Source organism: Larus michahellis, chromosome 9 (genome assembly GCF_964199755.1).
Source record: "Larus michahellis chromosome 9, bLarMic1.1, whole genome shotgun sequence".
In the NCBI taxonomy this organism is placed as follows: Eukaryota; Metazoa; Chordata; class Aves; order Charadriiformes; family Laridae; genus Larus; species Larus michahellis.
The window spans coordinates 12,283,749-12,301,964 of NC_133904.1; the positions used below are offsets into that span (position 1 = coordinate 12,283,749).

Consider the following 18,216-nt stretch of genomic DNA (forward strand, 5'->3'; position numbering starts at 1 on the left):
GGATTGTTATGACCATCTTTTCTCGATTCTTGCATAAGTGACCATTGAATCTCATCCAATAATTTCTAAATCAAACTGTTTGATCAGTAGTATCTATTAACTATGTGTCAAATTAAGTCTTGATTTACAGACCTGAAGTGGTGGATATCCATTAAGTGGCTATATACTTGCTACTGATTGTCCTCCTTATTGAAAATACTTTATTTATTAGCTTTGCCTTTTATGGTTTCCCACTGAGTGTTTTCTCTGTCAGAGCGGACTTTGCACAAGAAAGTGGGTAAAGGACTGGACAGAACTACAGTAAAGGAAATCTGTGATCATTGAGACATTTCCAACCCAGGGCTGTATTATGCTCTAAAAGGAACCGGCCATATCCTGAGGAGCCTTAGGTTGCACAATTCCATTGAAGAAGTGGTATCCTCTTATTTTCCTTAGAAAAATCCTGCCTGTGAATCATTTGCAGTTTGACTGGCTATATCCCAAACCACCCAGTTTTGTTAGTACATTCAGTAATTGTTCGTTTTTTTCACAGCAGATGCATCATGCTGTAATCCTTCCCTTCTGGCTACATTGGCCATGTTGTCTTACATTCCTGCACATAGCTGGGGCCACTCAACACGACTCTCCCAATGATTCGTGACAATCTCTTCAGAGGTTGTTAAGGAAGAAGAAAAAACTAGATCTTAAAAAAAAAAAGAAAAAGTGGCTAAAACCCAACAAAAATCTTGCTTTTACAGGGAAGATTTGACTTTTTAATATGACCAAAGAAATACAAACCTAACACACTAGAACATCAGAAGAATTCCTGTTTCCAATCCCTGTTGCCTAGCGACCCAAGGCTTTCCCATCTAAGGTATGGGAGGAGATGGTGTGACAATTTTACCTAATGCACCGGAGGGCTGCGAGCATTCATGTGTGCATATTATTACAGTCTGTAAGGTTGGCTCGATCACAGCTTCAGGACCAAACCATTTGAATGTTTTAAAAGCTATAAACAATATTGTCTTGCATCCTTTTAAGATGAAGTTCTAGGTGAAGTGTCCAATACATTCCCTTTCATTTAATTTTAGAGTTACCGGAAGCTGTTCAGCAGAGTGCCACAAGCAACACAGCTGGTCTCGGTGTTCTGCCACAAATAAAGCAACAGCTAAAGAATGAAGACTGTTACCATGGCAAATTAAACAGGAAAGCAGCAGAGAGCCTCTTAGTCAACGATGGGGATTTTCTGGTGCGAGAGAGCACAACGTCACCTGGTCAGTATGTCCTCAGTGGACTTCAGGGAGGGCAAGCAAAACATCTGCTCTTGGTGGATCCTGAAGGCAAGGTATGAACAGTTCATCTACTGAAATTTCAGGGCTGCTCAGATATTTCAGTCAAAATGCATGGGTGCATTCCAGGAAGTGGACCTGATCTCATTCCCTCCAGGATAATTTAAATTTAGCCAGTGACTTCACTAGGTTTGAAAGTTCAATTTAAGAACTTATAAGAACTGAAGTACCATGAAAATACAAGTGAGGTACTTAAATGTTGTTGTTAGTATTGTAATTAGTGTATACACTTAATGCATCCTTTGAGTTGCCATTATATCGCTAGAAAAATAACCCTAACATTAAATAATGGATTTGATTAGTAACACACTTCTGAATCATAGCATTGTAGAATAGTTTGGGTTGGAAGGGACCTGTAAAAGCCATCTAGTGCAACCTCCCTGCAATGAGCAGGGACATCTTCTAGGTTGCTCAGAGCCCCGTCCAACCTGACCTTGAATGTTTCCAGGGATGGGGCATCTACCACCTCCCTGGGCAACCTGTGCCAGTGTTTCACCACCCTCATTGTAAAATTTCTTCCTTATGTCTGGCATAAATCTACCCTCTCTTAGCTTAAAACCATTACCCCTTGTCCCATCGCAACAGGCCCTGCTAAAAAGTTTGTCCCCATCTTTCTTATAAGCTCCCTTTAAGTACTGAAAGGCCACCATCGTGTCTCCCTGGAGCCTTCTCTTCTCCAGGCTGAACAACCCCAACTCTCTCAGCCTGTCCTCATAGGAGAGGTGCTCCAGCCCTCTAATCATTTTTGTGGCCCTCCCCTGGTCCTGCTCCAACAGGTCCATGTTTTTCCCGTGTTGAGGGCTCCAGAGCCGGATGCAGTACTCCAGGTGGGGTCTCACCAAAGTGGAGTACAACTACCTCCCTCAATCTGCTGGCCATGCTTCTTTTGATGCAGCCCAGTATATGGTTGGCCTCTGGCTGCAAGCACACATTGCCAGGTCATGTTGAGCTTTTAATCTGTAAGTAGCCCCAAGTCCTTCTCAGCAGGGCTGCTCTCAATTCCTTCATCCCTCAGCCTGTATTGATACTGGGGGTGGCCCCAACCCAGGTGCAGGACCCTGCACTTGGCTGTGTTGAACCTCATGAGGTTCACGAGCCCACTTCTTGAGCCTGTGCAGGTCCCTCTGGATGGCATCCTGTCCCTCAGGTGTGTCAACTGCACCACTCAGCTTGGTCTTGTTGGCAAATTTGCTGAGGGTGCACTCGATCCCACTGTCTATGTCACTGATGAAGACATTAAACAGCACTGGTCCCAATACGGACCCCTGAGGGACACCACTTGTCACCAATCTCCATCCAGACATTGAGACATTGACCACTGCCCTCTGGATGTGACCATCCAACCAATTCTTCATCCACTGAACAGTCCACCCATCAAATCCATATGTCTCCAATTTAGATAGAAGGATGTTGTGGGGGACCATGTCAGAGGCCTTACAAAGTCCAGATAGATGACATCCGTAGCATTTCCCTTGTCCACTGATGTAGTTACTCCATCATAGAAGGCCACTAGGTTGGTGAGGCAGGACTTGCCCTTGGTGAAGGGACAGAGGAAATCTTCTGGATACAGAAAAGGTAGAGCTGGTTTGTTGTCACTTCAATTCTACTTGTTTCTGCTCAGAGCTAGAAGAGCACTCTTGAGTGACAATTCTCAGAGGAAAAAGTAAATCTGAAAAGTAATCCTCAGTGGGATTTAGGGAAAAATGTATCTTCTATGGAGAAAAAAAATGGTTACTTCATTCCCCTTAGCAGAATCAACCAGTTCAGGTATAGTCTCTTTAACTTGCTCCTCTGCTTTTCATGTCAGCTAATGATAGGTCTCAATTACTGTCTACAGCCTAGTAATCCTGCTCCAGTGACTTCAGTAGCTTAAATGCCTTTTGACTTCTGTGCGCCAGGCTCATCTCCAACCAGTTATAAGCACTATCTAACCATAAATATATTCTTTTGCTTCTTTCATTAGGTGAGAACCAAAGACCATATATTTGATAGTGTGGGTCATCTTATTCAGTATCACATGGAAAATAATTTGCCAATCATCTCTTCTGGAAGTGAAGTGAGCTTGAAGCAGCCTGTAAGGAAAGAGAGTAACGTGGGACACATGCAATATCACAAATAATCCCTTGGATCTCACAAATCCCAAGACAATTCATATATGAAAACTGTACGGAGAACTTTCTACTATGAAGATAATTCAAAAAAGTATAGACTGCACTTTCTGCTGCTGTTCCAGAAGATACCCTTTTGTGTGTGTATGTATGAATATATGTATATGTGTATATCTATGTAGATCTATAGAGATCAACAGCATAGTTATATAGATATATGTAATCTTAACGAAATTACACCTTCAGAGTGTGAGATTCATTTGTGAGAAGGTATTTTAGACATGCACAAATGTCACTTTCAAGGTCATACTGAATCAGTAACTATTTAAAAGCACAATTAAACCTCTACATGCAAAAGCTCACTTGAACGAACTGCTGGAACATTAGTATGTGCCTTTTACCATAGAATTATTGGAAACCAATATTATTTATACTGAATTAGTTTTGGGTGGTTAAACAAACATGTCTAAGCTTTTAACTATTTGCCAAAACAAATACAATTTGAATATTACTAAAATGCCATCTGCTTTCGATAGACACTAACAATTTCATTTTGCTTGTAACAGCACTTTACTAGCAAATAACGTTTGAGATGAATAGCATTCACAATTCAGAAAGGTTGTCCGGTTTCTTAATCATTTTTTATCTCTGTCTGACTACTCAAAGATTTGAGATTATGCAACATTTACAAAGTTGAAATTAATATATGTAATATAATTTTGGAATAGAACTTGTTAAAGGACAAGCATGCTAGATCCTAATATTTTTGTCTTGTATATGATTTTACTATTATTACCGATTAATACTGGAGACAGCTCTTTTTAAAGGTAGGCTAAATATATTTTCATTGATTACATAGTTGTTTACAAACTAGAGAAGCTGCACAAAGCTAATGATACATTTTGACAGAAAACTATTTAAAAGACTGTTTGAACTTTGCATGCGCCCTTATTCAGTGTTCTTTCCAAAACAAGATATGGTTTTCCCATTCTTCACGTAGAGTCCATTCGTTCCTAAACATGGAAAAAGAATCTTTTAAAGGAAACCTATGAATTGTTTTGCCACAATAAATACTCTAAATACGAACAATCCTATATTCAGAGTGAAGAGTAATTTCTTGAGCTTCCTGTTGAAGAAACAGTGATTTAATAAGTAAATGAGGAAAGGCAGGGGGGATTTGGGGAATGAACTGGTAGTCTGGGTGATGGCCTGAGAAAGTTGTCCCTTTAAGATAAGCAATGTCTTCTGGCACGAGCAGGGACATTCCCTCTGTCTCCCAGCCCACCAGCTCAGTTCCATAAGGCAGACAATTGTTGTGGAGTTCAGCAATTGCTGGAAGACTTGACTAGGAAAAAAACCAAACATTCTGTTCTTTTGCCTGTGTTCATGTTAAATGGGACACTATAGTGAGAGCTCTTTTCTCTAGAAAACAAGAGGGGTCATATACAAATAAAATTATTGAAGACATAAGCTTCAATGGGAGGGGAGGGGAAAATATGATGTAAAGAGCCACACTTGGAGCTGACTACAAAACACCTTTATTCTTATCCACAGCTAATTGGCATAAAATATATTTCATTGCTTGATAATAACATGATTAAAATACTCAATTACATATACTGAAGCAGTGAGAAACTTTGAAGCTTTTAGTAGTTGATTTCCTTGCTAATAGTCTGGCGCTATTGACACCTCAAGCCTACAGACTAGAAGCTCAAACTTATGCCTGTTCTGTGCAAGGTCTTCACCTGTGAAGAAGGTCCCCAGCAAGAGTTCATTCTCAAGTTTGTGCCACTGCAAGGACAGTTGGCAAGAAACTGTAACGGGAATATTAAATCCCTGCATAGTATCCTTTCTATTTTCACATCTTACCAAATATGCTTGTCATGACTTTATTGAGCAAACAATGAAGCAAAAATAGCTACTTCTGTGGCATGTCAAAGGGAGAGACAGACCTGCACATTTTGACTTTTGCCTCAAAGCTGAGATTTATGACAGGTCACAGAAGGTAAATGTGCAGAACTCCCTCTCTATTTTTAGTGCAAATCAAAGCTACTCGGGACTAGAATAATAGTGTTTGGAGTTGTGATAGCATGAGATCAAAGTCGTATGACTCTGTCAGACAAGATGCTGACTTAGGGACTTTTTTCGCTTCACCAGTTTTCTCTTTACCAATGCATAAAAACATCCGGAGCGTGTGTGATGTTTGGATTACAGTGTAACATAGTCTAAGCCTCCCTCTTTGAATATCACTAACTTAAGCAGAAGTTAAGGCCACAATCTTTGTTTTGCTGCTCCTGCATCTTTTGTATGTGCTTAAAGCAAAACTGTGAAGGAAAAAGGGAAGGGAGATAATTGGGTGCTAGTGCAACAAACAAGTACCTCAAAATCTCTTGATGTGAGAGAAAGCAAAGAAGCCAACTAATAACAGATACAATTTAAACACCATGCATTAAAATCCATGCATTAGAGACAACAGACATTTTCCTAGAATAAATTACATTCATTCTTCTGGAGCTGGACTAGGAACTCAGTTTTTGGTTTCTAGCATTTACATGCCTTCGCTTAGTTAATAACGCTGTTTTTAGTGTCTGTGGAACAGCCATCTCATGTAAGATACGCTATCGGGTCCTGTGTGGACCGTCTTAGAAGAAGTAACTATGCCAAAAAGAAAAAAGTTACCTGAATTTTGGAAAGTTTTTCAAAATACTGTTCTTGAGAAAGTTAATATGAATTGTCAGGTGCGTTTAGACCTTTTTTTTAAAATTGTTTCATGTCTGTGAAAATGCTAAGGAGAATTGGTTAATCTCTGTTCTAATGGCTAGCAGAAACCCCTGTGAAAAATCGCTCATTTTACCTATAATGTCACCACATGTACGGGCATAGCACGTTCGTTCTTTTTCAAAGCTCCTTTAAATTTCACCGATCCACATTAACTCACACATCTGTTTGCTCCCACCAATAAAAACGTTTTAACAAATGACCCAAACACCTCTCTCCTTCTACAGCTTCCATTTTCTGCTGCTAGGGCAGGCCGGCAGCATTGTTACTGCTGAGGGCGAGTGTCACCAGATGGAGCTATTACATATCTTCCTCATCCCTGAACAAACACTCATTGTTCAAAAAACCTGATTTTATTTATTTTTTTTTGAATGCTTGCTGCAGGCAATTCTGTGGATGAAGTTTAGTTTGCTCGGAGGCACTTCTAATTCTTTAAGCAGATGAAAGTCTGACGTAGAGTGGCTCCCTGAGCACCGGGCCCCCTGAGGACGGCTGCTGGGGGAGGCGCCCGTGCGTGGCCTGGCTGCTCCCATGGGGCCTCACCGGGCAAAGGCCGAGTCACAGAATCACGCCACAGACTGGTTTAGGTTGGAAGGGACCTAAAAGGTCACCCCGCGCCGAGCCCCCTGCGCGCGCCACGTCACACCAGGCCGCAGTCACGCAGCGGCTCTACAACGAGCGACGCTAGCGCCATCCCCTCACCTTCCATCATGGCGCCCCGGTGACGACCCGCCCCCGTCTCATGACGTCACCCCGCCGGTCGGTGACCTCACGCGGGCGCCTCTCGCGACGGCGCCGTCGCGCGTTGCCAGGCAACCGCCGCGAGATGGCCGCCCCCGCCACCCGCGCCCAACGCCCTGCTCGCGCTCCCTCGACGTCACGGCGAGGCCCCGCCTCCCTGCAAAGCGGGCACAGCCATTGGTCGGCCGCTTAGCCAATCCACTAGCCAGGCCTGTTCCCGCGGCCATGCGCGCCGGCTTTCAAACAGGCAGCGGGGGCGGGTTTGCAGCGCAACCGAGCGCGACTGGGGCGGGGCGCTCTCGCCCCGTCCCCCGCCCTCCCTTCCCGCTCAGCCCAGCGGGTGCTGCGGCTGCCGGTTGGTGCCCGCGGCTGTCAGTCAGGGCGGCGGGCGCAGGGGTTCGGTTGTCATGCGGAAGAGCGGCAGGCGCGCCTTTGTTGTGGCAGGGGGAGGCGGGCGGCCGCGGCGCCTCAGGTGAGTCCCGGTGTTTGGGGCCGTGTTCTGCCGCCGCCTCCGGCCTGGCCGAGGCCCGGGGGAGGCTGGGCAAAGAGGTCGTGGGTGGGGGGTGCTTCCCCGGCCGTCGTGAGGGGGCTGAGGCGGTGGCTGAGGGGGTCCCCGCTTCCCGCCGCTCCGTGGCCGATGGCGGCTCTTAGAGGCCCTGAGCCGGTGCTGTATGCTTTCGTCCGGTTGCCTCAGGTGGTGGGGCTGGGGAGGGCTTTAAGGAAGGAGAAGGGGCGGCGTCGGGCGGGCGGGTGGCCGTGTACAGCTGACGGGGGCCAGGGGGAAGATGTCTGAGCTGTGAGAGGTGGTGTTGCAGCCGGTCGTGCTGAGGAATGGCGTATTTGAGGGGGTGCACAGAGACAGGTACTTGTGTCGTCAGGACTCCTACTGACTGCATCGGAGAGTTTCCTTGAGTATCGGGTCCTTTAAACACAATGAAGTAAATGATGCATTATGTCTTTTAATTTGGGAATGACGCTCTTGTAAAGCTTACTTTATACTGAGTGAAGACCTCAGGATGTGCTACACATGGCCCAAAGAATGTGCCATTCTGTAAGATCTTCGTCAGTCATATCATTGTAGAATCATAGAACGTGTTGGGTTGGAAGGGACCTTTAAAGGTCACCTAGTCCAACCCCCCTGCAGTGAGCAGGGACATCTTCAACTAGATCAGGTTGCTCAGAGCCTCATCCAGCCTGGCCTTGAATGTCTCCAGGGATGGGGCCTCCACCACCTCTCTGGGCAACCAGGGCCAGTGTCTTGCCACCCTCATTGTAAAGAACTTCTTCCTAATGTCTAATCTAAGCCTACCCTGCTCTAGTTTAAAACCATTGTCCCTCGTCCTGTCGCTACATGCCCTTGCAAACAGCCCCTCCCCAGCTTTCCTGTAGGCCCCCCTCAGGTACTGGAAGGCTGCTATAAGGTCTCCCTGGAGCCTTCTCTTCTCCAGGCTGAACAACCCCAGCTCTCTCAGCAGAGGTGATAATCTTTTGTGGCCCTCCTCTGGACCTGCTCCAACAGTCCATGTCCTTCTTGTGCTGAGACTCCAAAGCTGGGCGCAGTACGCCAGGTGGGGTCTCACGAGAGCATTTCTAATTCATAACTGCCTGTCAGGAGTATTTTCATCAGGGAGTAATTTGCAACCACTTGTGGACCAGCACTCACACACTGTAGCTTGCTGTGAACTCACTGCTCAGTGTAGACAAGTCCTTGGGAGTCTGGGTCTCTTCGTTAAGCAGTCAGATCTAGAACTGGCACGATAACTTTTCCTATTTCTGTGATACTTTTCCTATTTTTCTTATCAAGACTATTAACCAAATGCGCAAGCAGCAGCATACGTTTGGTATTTAGTACAAAATACAGTTATTATCCAGAAATAAATGAAGCAAGACTTAAAAGATGACATAACTATCAACATGTATTACAGCATATGTATAACATACAGTGTTGAAGAAAATAACGTCTGATTGTAAATGAACTGTGATAATTTCATAGTGTTAGCACATCAAAAGCCCAAATAATCTGCTTTAAATGCTAAATTCTTAGAAATGAATAGCATTGGATATATTGAGAAACAAAAGCTCAAGTGAATGATATAGATAATATGCAATGTTTGTTTCAAAACTGTATTTTGGTGTATGTTTGGCTATTTAATTCAGGAAGTTAGGGTGGTACTTTTTTGTTCTCCCCACACGCTTTTACTCATGTGTGATGTTTTCCTGTCTTGTGATAGGTTTTGCTGGATACCCAAAAACGTTATTAGAAAACCATGTCACTTGATTTTGATAGTGGAGCTCTACAAACTCAACATGAAGATGAAGAGTATGACCAAGAGGATTATGCAAGAGAACAAGAGGTGAAAAAGAACAAATTAGTTAATCTGAAGGCTTGTGTATCTAACTTCTTCCCATTTTTTTCTTTTAAGTGTTTTAAAAAATAAGAGTTTTATGCTGTCTCTGGTAAGAGCAAAGCAGTATAGGCCGTGCTTTGCAAGAGTGGCGTAAAAAGTAAAGAGATACTGAGATGCTGCATCTTAAGAGCCTTGCAATGTCATATGTAGTGTCTGGAAGACTGTTACTCCTTGGCTATGCAGTAGATCAGATGCAAAACGCTGGTGGCACCTACATTTTGTATTTCTTGACAGTTTTTTCACTTACTACAAACACTTGAAAATTTGTTTAGCTTAGAATAGAATGAGGAATAATTATAATCAGAACTTTAAAATTCTGATTATAATTGACATACTTTAATCTGTAGAAAAATATATTCAAATGTTTTTGGTTTTGGGGTTTTTTTGGAGTTGAAATGGATGTTGGAGTTGAAACTTTGGATGTTTCTGGTCTTTTTGTTTCATAAAGAAAATTGGCAAAATGTGTGTTTAATGTGAATGTGCACAATGGTTTCTTATAGCGCGGTAAGTTGTGTTCATGTCAGCTAACCTCCCTAATATATACTTCAGGGATCACTGTCTAGAGTGTAGGTAATGTAAAGACAAATGTTTAAAAAAAAGTGTAGTAGAACAATAGCTGTTCAACTTGGAAATATGCTATTGCAACCTCTGTAGGGAATCTGATGTCTGTTCTGAAACTTTCTGCCCTGATGAAGAATGTTGTTCTCCTGCACAAGCACAAGTAGTGAAATAATTGCAGGGTTATTACAGTGAGTGAGTGAGAGAGTGCATAAATAGGATTATAAGTTCAGAGTGTTAAAGGAAACATCTTTTCTATAAGGAGAGTCTGGGAGAGCTGTTTTGTGAACTGTATACGCACTGCTCTCTTTTGACTTTAAGTTTCCAAAGCAGTGCAAGACCAGTGAAACCTATGGTGCTTCAGTAGGGCAAGTTAATTGCAAGTAGGGCAAAGGAAAGGGGATCTTAAGTGAATGATGATGCCTTTCCTTTCCTGCTTCCTAGACCTGAGATCTAATAAATCTAGAGAGTGCCCTAATGATAGGGGAACAACTTCATGCCACTAGTGAATTTCTAGGAGCAAGCTTTTGGTGCTCTGTTCTTCTGTAGACATTTAGAAGAGTTGTCCTTAACTTCTCGCCTATCCTTCAATCTTAGAGAGCATCTAAAATAGGATATGAGGAAACACGGTATCTTTAAGATAAGCTTCTTGTAGATGATAGTCTTTGTTTTGTGGGTGTTTTTGTTTTTTTAATAAAGAAAAGCTATTAAGTTATTTAGCATGGGGCAGCTGATGTTTCTGCTCTTACGAACATATGCTTTGAGATTTTGGAGAAAACCACAGTTAGGGTTCAGAAACTGCACGTAATAACTCTGAATATATTGTGTAGTTCTCAAGTCACCTAATTAAAAGGGAGTGCATAGCTTAGATCTACAGGAAGCCCAATATGTGGCCCCATTTCAAAGCCTCTCTGAAAATTGGAAGAAGAGTTATATTCTATATGGAGTGTGTTGGTTGTGGATTGGTTTGTGGTTGGTTTTGGTTTTTTGTTCTTGGGGTTTTTTTTGTTTGGTTTTTTTTTTTTTGTGGCACAACTGTATTTCCTGAATTAGAAGTGGTGGTATGTTTCTGTTTCTGTCCAATTGCTTGGTGACTTCATCTGAACAGAACACTAATCATTGCAGTGATGACTTCTTGCATCTAGAAACACTAGCTGGCAAGTTCCTATCTGGATTTCGATCCAGACTCTTCAGAATGAGCATGTTTTGAATGCTGCCTTGCCTAGGGTTTAGGGAAGAGAAACCTTGGCATGAGTAGTTTGCAAATCATTCTTCAAAAGTAATCTGTCCTGGGACACATCTATCTAGTGGTATTTCCCTTACCTCTTTTTGGTGCAGCTCTTTTCTGAACAAGAGTTTACCAGAAAAATCGTTAGGTTGGTACTCTAGTCTATTAAGCATTCTGTGTTATAAGTCTTTGTGAATTCCAGTGTAGTGAACTTTTCAATAGAGGAAGAAAAAGCAGGATTTTGTGCAAGTGGCCTATTTTGCCTGTCTCTGTCTCTTCAGACTGAACTTGCATGCATTCTTCTGAAAAACGTGTAATGAATGTTGTTTGTTCTGCTCTAGTTGCAACAACTATTGACAGACCTTCCCCATGATATGCTGGAGGACAGTGGAGACCAGCTCTCTAGCTATTCGGACTGTAGCATTCAGGAGACTGAGGAGCAGTAAGGCATTTTGCTTTTTATTATTTGTGTTGTGCTTTTGAGAATAGGGCAAAATCTCAGCTGATGACATGCATAAAAGCAATCCAAGTAAAAGGGGAGCTGTAGTGCAGTTTGCAGTGTGGTTTGTGTTCCATGAGAAACAAACTAGATGCCACTTAATTTAGTGAAGAGATGGTTCGTCTTGTTTTTTCCTGAAGTTATAAGTACGTAGTTAAGCTGCTTGTCTTTCTTTAGACCTCATGAACCTGGGAAGCATGATGGAATGTGGAACAATCATCCGTTGATAAGTGATCCTCAAAATGTAAGCTTGAATGATAAGTGATGCTCAAAATGTAAGCTTGTATGAGCAGTGATGTAATTATTAGGAACTGCTTGTTCATAATAACATGCTAAATATTATTTAAATTCATTAGAGAAATACTTTTCATGTAGGTGATGTGTTTTGCTGTTCATTTGAAGTATTTCTAACTTGAGGGCTGGTAACCGCAGAAAAAGGGGGGTGAATGGGGGACATCTGAGTTTTGAGAGTGCAATTCTAAACCTCTTATCCATTCATAGGGTTATGAACAAGGACAAAATCTGTACCCTGAACAATTCTTGTGTGACCAGCAAAATGATCACGTTGAAAAACTTGGAAAGAATTGGAATGGCCTACATAACGATGAAGACAATAAACATTTATATGATATTAAAGAAGATTACTGTGGCCAGAACGGTCAAGAGGATCCTGATGATGATGTGTATCTTGGTAGAGATGAGTTTAATGCTCCAAGTTGCTACCAACAGAACAATATGTATCATCTTTCTGAAAACTTCAGGCCGTATACAAATGGCCATAAACCAGAATTTAACAGTCAGCAAAGTAAAATAATAAATTTTCCGGATGCTCCAAAGGAACATCTTAAGGTATGTCAGAAGCTGATGCATTTTTCTGTCTCTTGGACAATTTTCACAGGTCTTTAACTATTGGTAGTAATATTTCTAAATGCTTTCAGACTCTTATTGTCAGTTTAAACAGTGATGGGAGGCTTCTGTAGTTTATTTAAAACAAGGAAATGTTAAATAATTGGATTTTCATATGTGCATGTTATGATTATTTTATTTTTTTTTAGTATTTTTTCTTGCTCTTGTTGGCTAGGAAGAATTCCATGGGGGAGAATGAATGTGATTTAGTTAAGTGTGTGCTTACTGTAATGAAGTTGACACTTCACCACTCTCCTAAAGTGGAAGGTTTCATAAAAATTTCTGTCACACTTAAATGGTGTGCTGGATTGGAGCCTGAAAATGAAGAGCTACTAGAGCTCTTCTTAATGTCAACCTGTAAAATGAAAAATATTTTCATCAAGCAAGACTACAGTTGTAGTTTTAATCTATTTCCTCTTATGTATATATTGTCACAACAGCAATTTGTTGCATCTGATGTTGTCAGTGGCCAATCACCAGAATCTTACAAGGTGACTTATAAACAATACCAAAATGGCATTCATCAACAGATTCCAGTAATCCAAGAAGGAACTAGAAGAAATGAAGTGTTTGAAGATTTGCAACATGAATTCTTGGGCAATAATGAAAGTAAGTGTTTGCTGTTTAGGCTTGAAATAAACTTCTGTGAAAAGTCCACTGGAAATCAGCAACAGAAAACATGTTGATTTCAGTAGATATTTAGTAAGGGGACAACTACATATGTATGGTCTTTTATTTTGCTCTAAACTTACATTACGATATCCCTATTTTATTTTTTTTTTCCCCACTCTATCTAGAAATCAGCTCTCTGATCAGGGTATTTGAGTTTCAGGCTATTAAAAATGTAGCTTTGCTTGATGCCACACTGTACTTTTCTGTTAGGTACACTTCAAACAACAGAAGTACTTTGCTTGTTAGACATCTTGAAAACTTACAGTTGTCACAACACTGTGTGTGAATTCACAGCATAAAAACCTTTATCTGGGCTTGCTGTTAGGTTTGAATTTTGTTGGTAGTTCCTACCATTCTTCAGCCATTGCTGCCAGTGCAACTCAGGTGATATGAATCAAACATAGATTAAAAACTGATGCAATTTTGTGAACCAACAGTGAATTTGGCACTGTATGAAAGAAGTATCTTGGGTCAGGAATTACTTACGATGATGACTTTCGTGGTTAGTTGACTATGCTGACTTGTTGGTATGCTCTTTGAAACTTGGCAGATTCTTCAGAAAATATGCAGATTCTTCAACTTCAAGTTCTAAATAAAGCAAGAGAAAGACAACTGGAAGAACTTAATGAAAAGCTAGAAAAGAGTGCACAGCAGATTAGGTATTTGAGTCATCAGCTTTCAATGGTCAAAGGTAAAACATTTTGTACTAGCTCTTAGGTTTTATTCATATCTAGCAACTTTTTGATTCTGAAACTTTGGATTAAGTAGTGTCTCTGCAGGCATTGATCATATTTATAAACGTGATTTGGGATTATGTGGACCTAACGCTCTACCCCCAACATTGTTCTAAAGAAAATTCTCAGGATTGGTGCCTGACTGGATAATTCTCTTAACCTTTACTGCATTCTCAGGACCACTGTTGTCATTTGCTTCAGTGGTCAATCCGGCCCAAACCATGACAATTCCAGAGTCTCCATGTGCCAGGCATCAAAAATGTACAGAAAAGTGAGAAGTTTGCCGAAGTGGTATGTTAAAAGTACAAAAAATAAAAAAAGATTGTCAAACTGCAATAGGAGAAGTGTACATCTATGAAAAAGGCCTTTTTTTGGGTTTTTTGTGCTGTCTGGTTTAACAAGCCATTTCCTGCATTGTATGTAGAGAGAAGCTCTTTCAAAATGATCAAAGCTGTTGTGGAGACTGGTGGCGTGTCTTGATGTCCCTTTTCTTACAGGAACAGACAAAAAAAGAGTTGTGAGCGCAGAGAATTAAGAACATAATTTTTAGACTGCAAAAGGAGCAGAGGATAGGGAAAACTTCAGCTGTCAACCATTTGGCTGTGACTTGGCTGTTCCTCCAGGGGAATTATTTTCTTTCTCCCTTTAAATGGTGTAAGGGATGATGCTGGTCTCTAGTACTGACAGAATGGGGCTTGTTTCCACTGGGGCTCTGAAGGCACAATATATCAGAGTGCTTCCAGCTAGCAGAGAGAGAAAGTGGTTACTGGATGGAGACTGACTGACTGTTTTTGTTCTGTCTTCTGCTTGTTGCCCACAATATGAGATGGAGGGCTCATCGCGAATGGTTCTGTAAAGCAGGGATACTGAATAGTCATGTTCCATGAAGTTGTTGGGTGGCTGGCCATGTTTCTCACACAATTATGTTGTCTGTCTTTTAAGATGAAAAGGATGGTTTGGCTGTTAGTCTTCATGAGTCTCAAAAACTCTATCAGAATGGAAAGGAACGGGAAGTGCATCTTGAAGGTCAAATAAAGGCCCTTGAAACTCAAATTCAGGCTCTTACTACCAATGAGGAGCAGGTACTATAAATATTTTTGGACTGTTTATTGTGGAAGATCTCTACAGTTATATTTGTGGTGGATTTGTCTTAAACATAAGTGCTACTCTCTTGAAACACTGTTTATCATTGTTGCAGAAGCTGAATATGTGATGAATGAATAGGATGCATTGGTGGAAAATAGTTTGTATTAAAATCCAGGCATTATTTGAGGTCTTTTAGCAACTCTTTCACAAAAGTACTGAACTGACGTACAGAATATTGGAGCAAAAGTAAAATGTATGTAACTGGGAGCTACTCTAATACTGTGCCTACAGATATTGAAGCAGTCCAAAGTGGCAGAGGTAGCCATGGAGAGCATGCAGAAGCAGCTGTTAGAACTTCAGCGATCAGATGCCCTTCAGCGAGCCAGAGAACAACACGAGGCCATTATTTCGGCACTCAAGCAGAAGTATGAAAAGGAAATATTGTCATTAGAGCAGAAACTTGATACTACAAAATCTGCACTCCGAGAGCAGGTGAGAAATTATTTTAGGATGCTGAATACTGTACTGGAGAGGCTATAGAGCTCCCCATGTTTCCTAAACTGCACTTCTTGACCTATAATTCTAATAGCTCTTTCTGGAAGCCACTAAGCAAATAGAAAGGAAATTCTATGTAAGTCTTGATATTGTGAATCCAACGTTGTATGGTTTTATAAACATCTCCAGGCAGTTGCCAGCTCAAATTGTGAGTTTGTACATAGATGCAGAGGAGACAAGAATTCATTGTCTTAGTTTCTTTCCTGAGCTTTCATTCTGTGCACAATCTCTTTTTGAAAGAGTACTGTCAAGTAAATCTGGAAAAGAAAAGAACTAATTAAGAAACGATGTGATATTTTTGCTGCAAGAAAAACTGTTTATTAAACAGTTTATTCCCAAGCTTTAATCTCAAAATGATCAAGGATGACTAACCACTGAACAGTCACTTTATTTTAGAAGTACGGATTTAAAAGGGGGTGGGGGGAAGGGATGGCTTTAAGATGGAGTTTGATATAGATTGTGTCACATGGTTATAGAGCTTATTAAAATTATTCTACCTGACATTTCATAAGAGTCCATTACACTATTAGAAATATTCGAGCAATGTAGTCTAGGCAGGCTTTAATAGGGCTTTTCTTTCATGCAAAGGAAATAGAATTAAATTTCTGTAATATTGTCTCAACATAAAAATAAATGGGTTGTTATGTTTGAAAAAGTAACTAGCACTTGCTTGTAAACAAGAATGCACTGCTAAATTTCTGTCTTAGTACCACGACAGTTTACACTGCTTTGTCTCTGCTGCAAAAAGAGTTTGGGGGGTGGTTTTTTTTTTTTTATGGTAGTATGTTTGAGGTGTTTAAAGAGAGGTCTCCTGGTTTTGAGAGAAAATAGAGAAGTCAAAAGGCATAAGGATGAGGTACTGTGCCTCCCAGGTCTGTGTAGATGACTTTAAGTAGTGCTATATGAAGGTCTGTTTTGTATATCATGAGAAAAAACTACAGTTCCTCTTTGACAGAACATTGGAACTTGGAGCTTGGTTTAAGCTCGGTTAAACTAAATTGAGTTAATCTCAGGCTTAATATAAATAATGTGAAGGCTTGATTTTTCTGCAGTAGACTAACTATGTAATTAATTACAAGGGATAATCTGACATGCTGAAAACTAACTGCTCTAGGAAATATAAAATGGTTCACATCCGTGTATGTTTATATATGAGTATGCTTACTGTCTCCCAATAAAAACTTAACTTTGATGTTCTAAGACATGACTTGTCAACCAAGAATAGCATTTCTTCTGTGGTTGATTTAGCTGGCCTCTGCCTCTGTAGGTATCCGGCTGATTCTTTGTCTCCTGTGTCTTGTATGTATTGACTCTTTCTATATCCAGAACTGGACTAGATGGCTAGGTGTTTGTAACATGAGTGAAAATAATCTCTCTTTCTAGAAAGAGCTTTGCAACAATCTAGGAGAGCATGTTAAGCAGCTTGAAAAAATGCTGGAGGAAACCAAATGTGAAAAAACTGAAATAATAAATCGACTGACAAGAAGCCTCGAAGAAAGCCAAAAGCAATGTGCAAATTTACTGCAAACAGGTCAGCCTTTTTTTCATACCTTATCTTTTCTTGCAGAAATGTCTCCATTTTTTTGAAGTATGAAATTGCACATCTGTGTTCCTATTGAAATGGAACCAACATCAAGCTAAATATGTACTAGACCATTTCCTTTGCAGTACACTAGTTGGACTTAAATGAAATTTAGTGAAGTCTAGACTGAGGCGTAAAAACAATAAAAATAAAAACCAAACACCACCCCTCTGCCCCCCAAAAAAGAGCCCTAACCAAACTGAAAAACCCCACCAAAACCCCAAACAACAGTGATTAAACTATTTTATTATTTTTATATGCATTTTGTGCTTCATATGTGTAAACTTAGTTTTGGACTAAATTACAGCCTTTGGTAGCAAGCTGCTTATTTTTGTGTTGGACATTAGACTTGAATTGCCATTCTAAATTCAAATCTCAACAAGAAAAGAATTGGTTTTGTGGCTGGAGATTGGTTGCTGGAAACTTACATTGGTAGGAATCGCATGTGAAATATTCTGCTCCTTGTGTATTTGACTTGTGCCTACCTTTTATACATTGAAGTCTTTTAATAGTAACGTATATCTCTTCATAGAATCCAGACATCTTAACTAAACGAAATGTCTGTCTTCCTGGATACAAATTTATGGGCATGTTCTGTTTGAGAACCGTGGTAATCTGGAAGAAAAATCTCTCTAGAGAGAGCCTAAATATCAGGATAGAGAAACAGAAAAACCTCATTGAATCTGTACTACGTAGTGAATAAGTAATTATAAATGTGATAGGATATTTAAAAACAGTGCAATTGCCAATTGAAGAAATGCCATGATTTTTCTGTGCTGTATTAATCAAATGCCTTAAAGCAGTAATAAATTGGCAAACTGATAAAGCTAAACTTTTCACCTGGGAAGGAGGGGAATGTGGCCAGTTTTCCAAGGTGGTCCTGTTCCTGCTAACCTTCTGGCACAATTGCATAAGGACATTTTTTGCTTCTGGTGAGCGACAAGGAAAGCAAACATTTGGCACGTCTTGCTCCTCATGGTATTTATTTTAAGGCTACTATTAAAAACTCTGAGGGGGGGGGGGGGGGGGAAGA

The 18,216-nt window shown here is 40.8% G+C and overlaps 2 protein-coding genes and 1 long non-coding RNA gene across 6 annotated transcripts in view; 2 read left to right on the forward strand and 1 right to left on the reverse strand.

Annotated features, from left to right (window-relative positions):
* The window catches only part of SHC4 (SHC adaptor protein 4), a 34,901-nt gene extending 30,371 nt beyond the window's left edge, over positions 1–4,530 (forward strand). For both annotated transcript variants that reach the window (XM_074601248.1, XM_074601249.1), the window contains 2 exons: positions 1,071–1,324; positions 3,292–4,530. In XM_074601248.1, coding sequence (XP_074457349.1) covers positions 1,071–1,324; positions 3,292–3,447 — 410 coding nt within the window. In that variant the 3' untranslated portion in view covers positions 3,448–4,530. The remainder of the gene's footprint in view (positions 1–1,070; positions 1,325–3,291) is intronic.
* LOC141748744 (uncharacterized) lies at positions 726–7,098 on the reverse strand. Its single transcript, XR_012589087.1, has 2 exons — positions 6,917–7,098; positions 726–3,400 (listed from the first exon to the last, which is right to left on the reverse strand). It is a non-coding gene; the product is annotated as an uncharacterized LOC141748744 (long non-coding RNA).
* A 197-nt stretch (positions 7,099–7,295) lies between these two features.
* The window catches only part of CEP152 (centrosomal protein 152), a 29,025-nt gene continuing 18,104 nt past the window's right edge, over positions 7,296–18,216 (forward strand). For all 3 annotated transcript variants that reach the window (XM_074601443.1, XM_074601442.1, XM_074601444.1), the window contains exons 1-10: positions 7,296–7,427; positions 9,187–9,309; positions 11,491–11,591; positions 11,826–11,892; positions 12,150–12,497; positions 12,995–13,163; positions 13,777–13,917; positions 14,903–15,042; positions 15,338–15,538; positions 16,985–17,132. In XM_074601443.1, the coding sequence (XP_074457544.1) occupies positions 9,223–9,309; positions 11,491–11,591; positions 11,826–11,892; positions 12,150–12,497; positions 12,995–13,163; positions 13,777–13,917; positions 14,903–15,042; positions 15,338–15,538; positions 16,985–17,132 (1,402 nt within the window). In that variant the 5' untranslated portion in view covers positions 7,296–7,427; positions 9,187–9,222. The remainder of the gene's footprint in view (positions 7,428–9,186; positions 9,310–11,490; positions 11,592–11,825; positions 11,893–12,149; positions 12,498–12,994; positions 13,164–13,776; positions 13,918–14,902; positions 15,043–15,337; positions 15,539–16,984; positions 17,133–18,216) is intronic.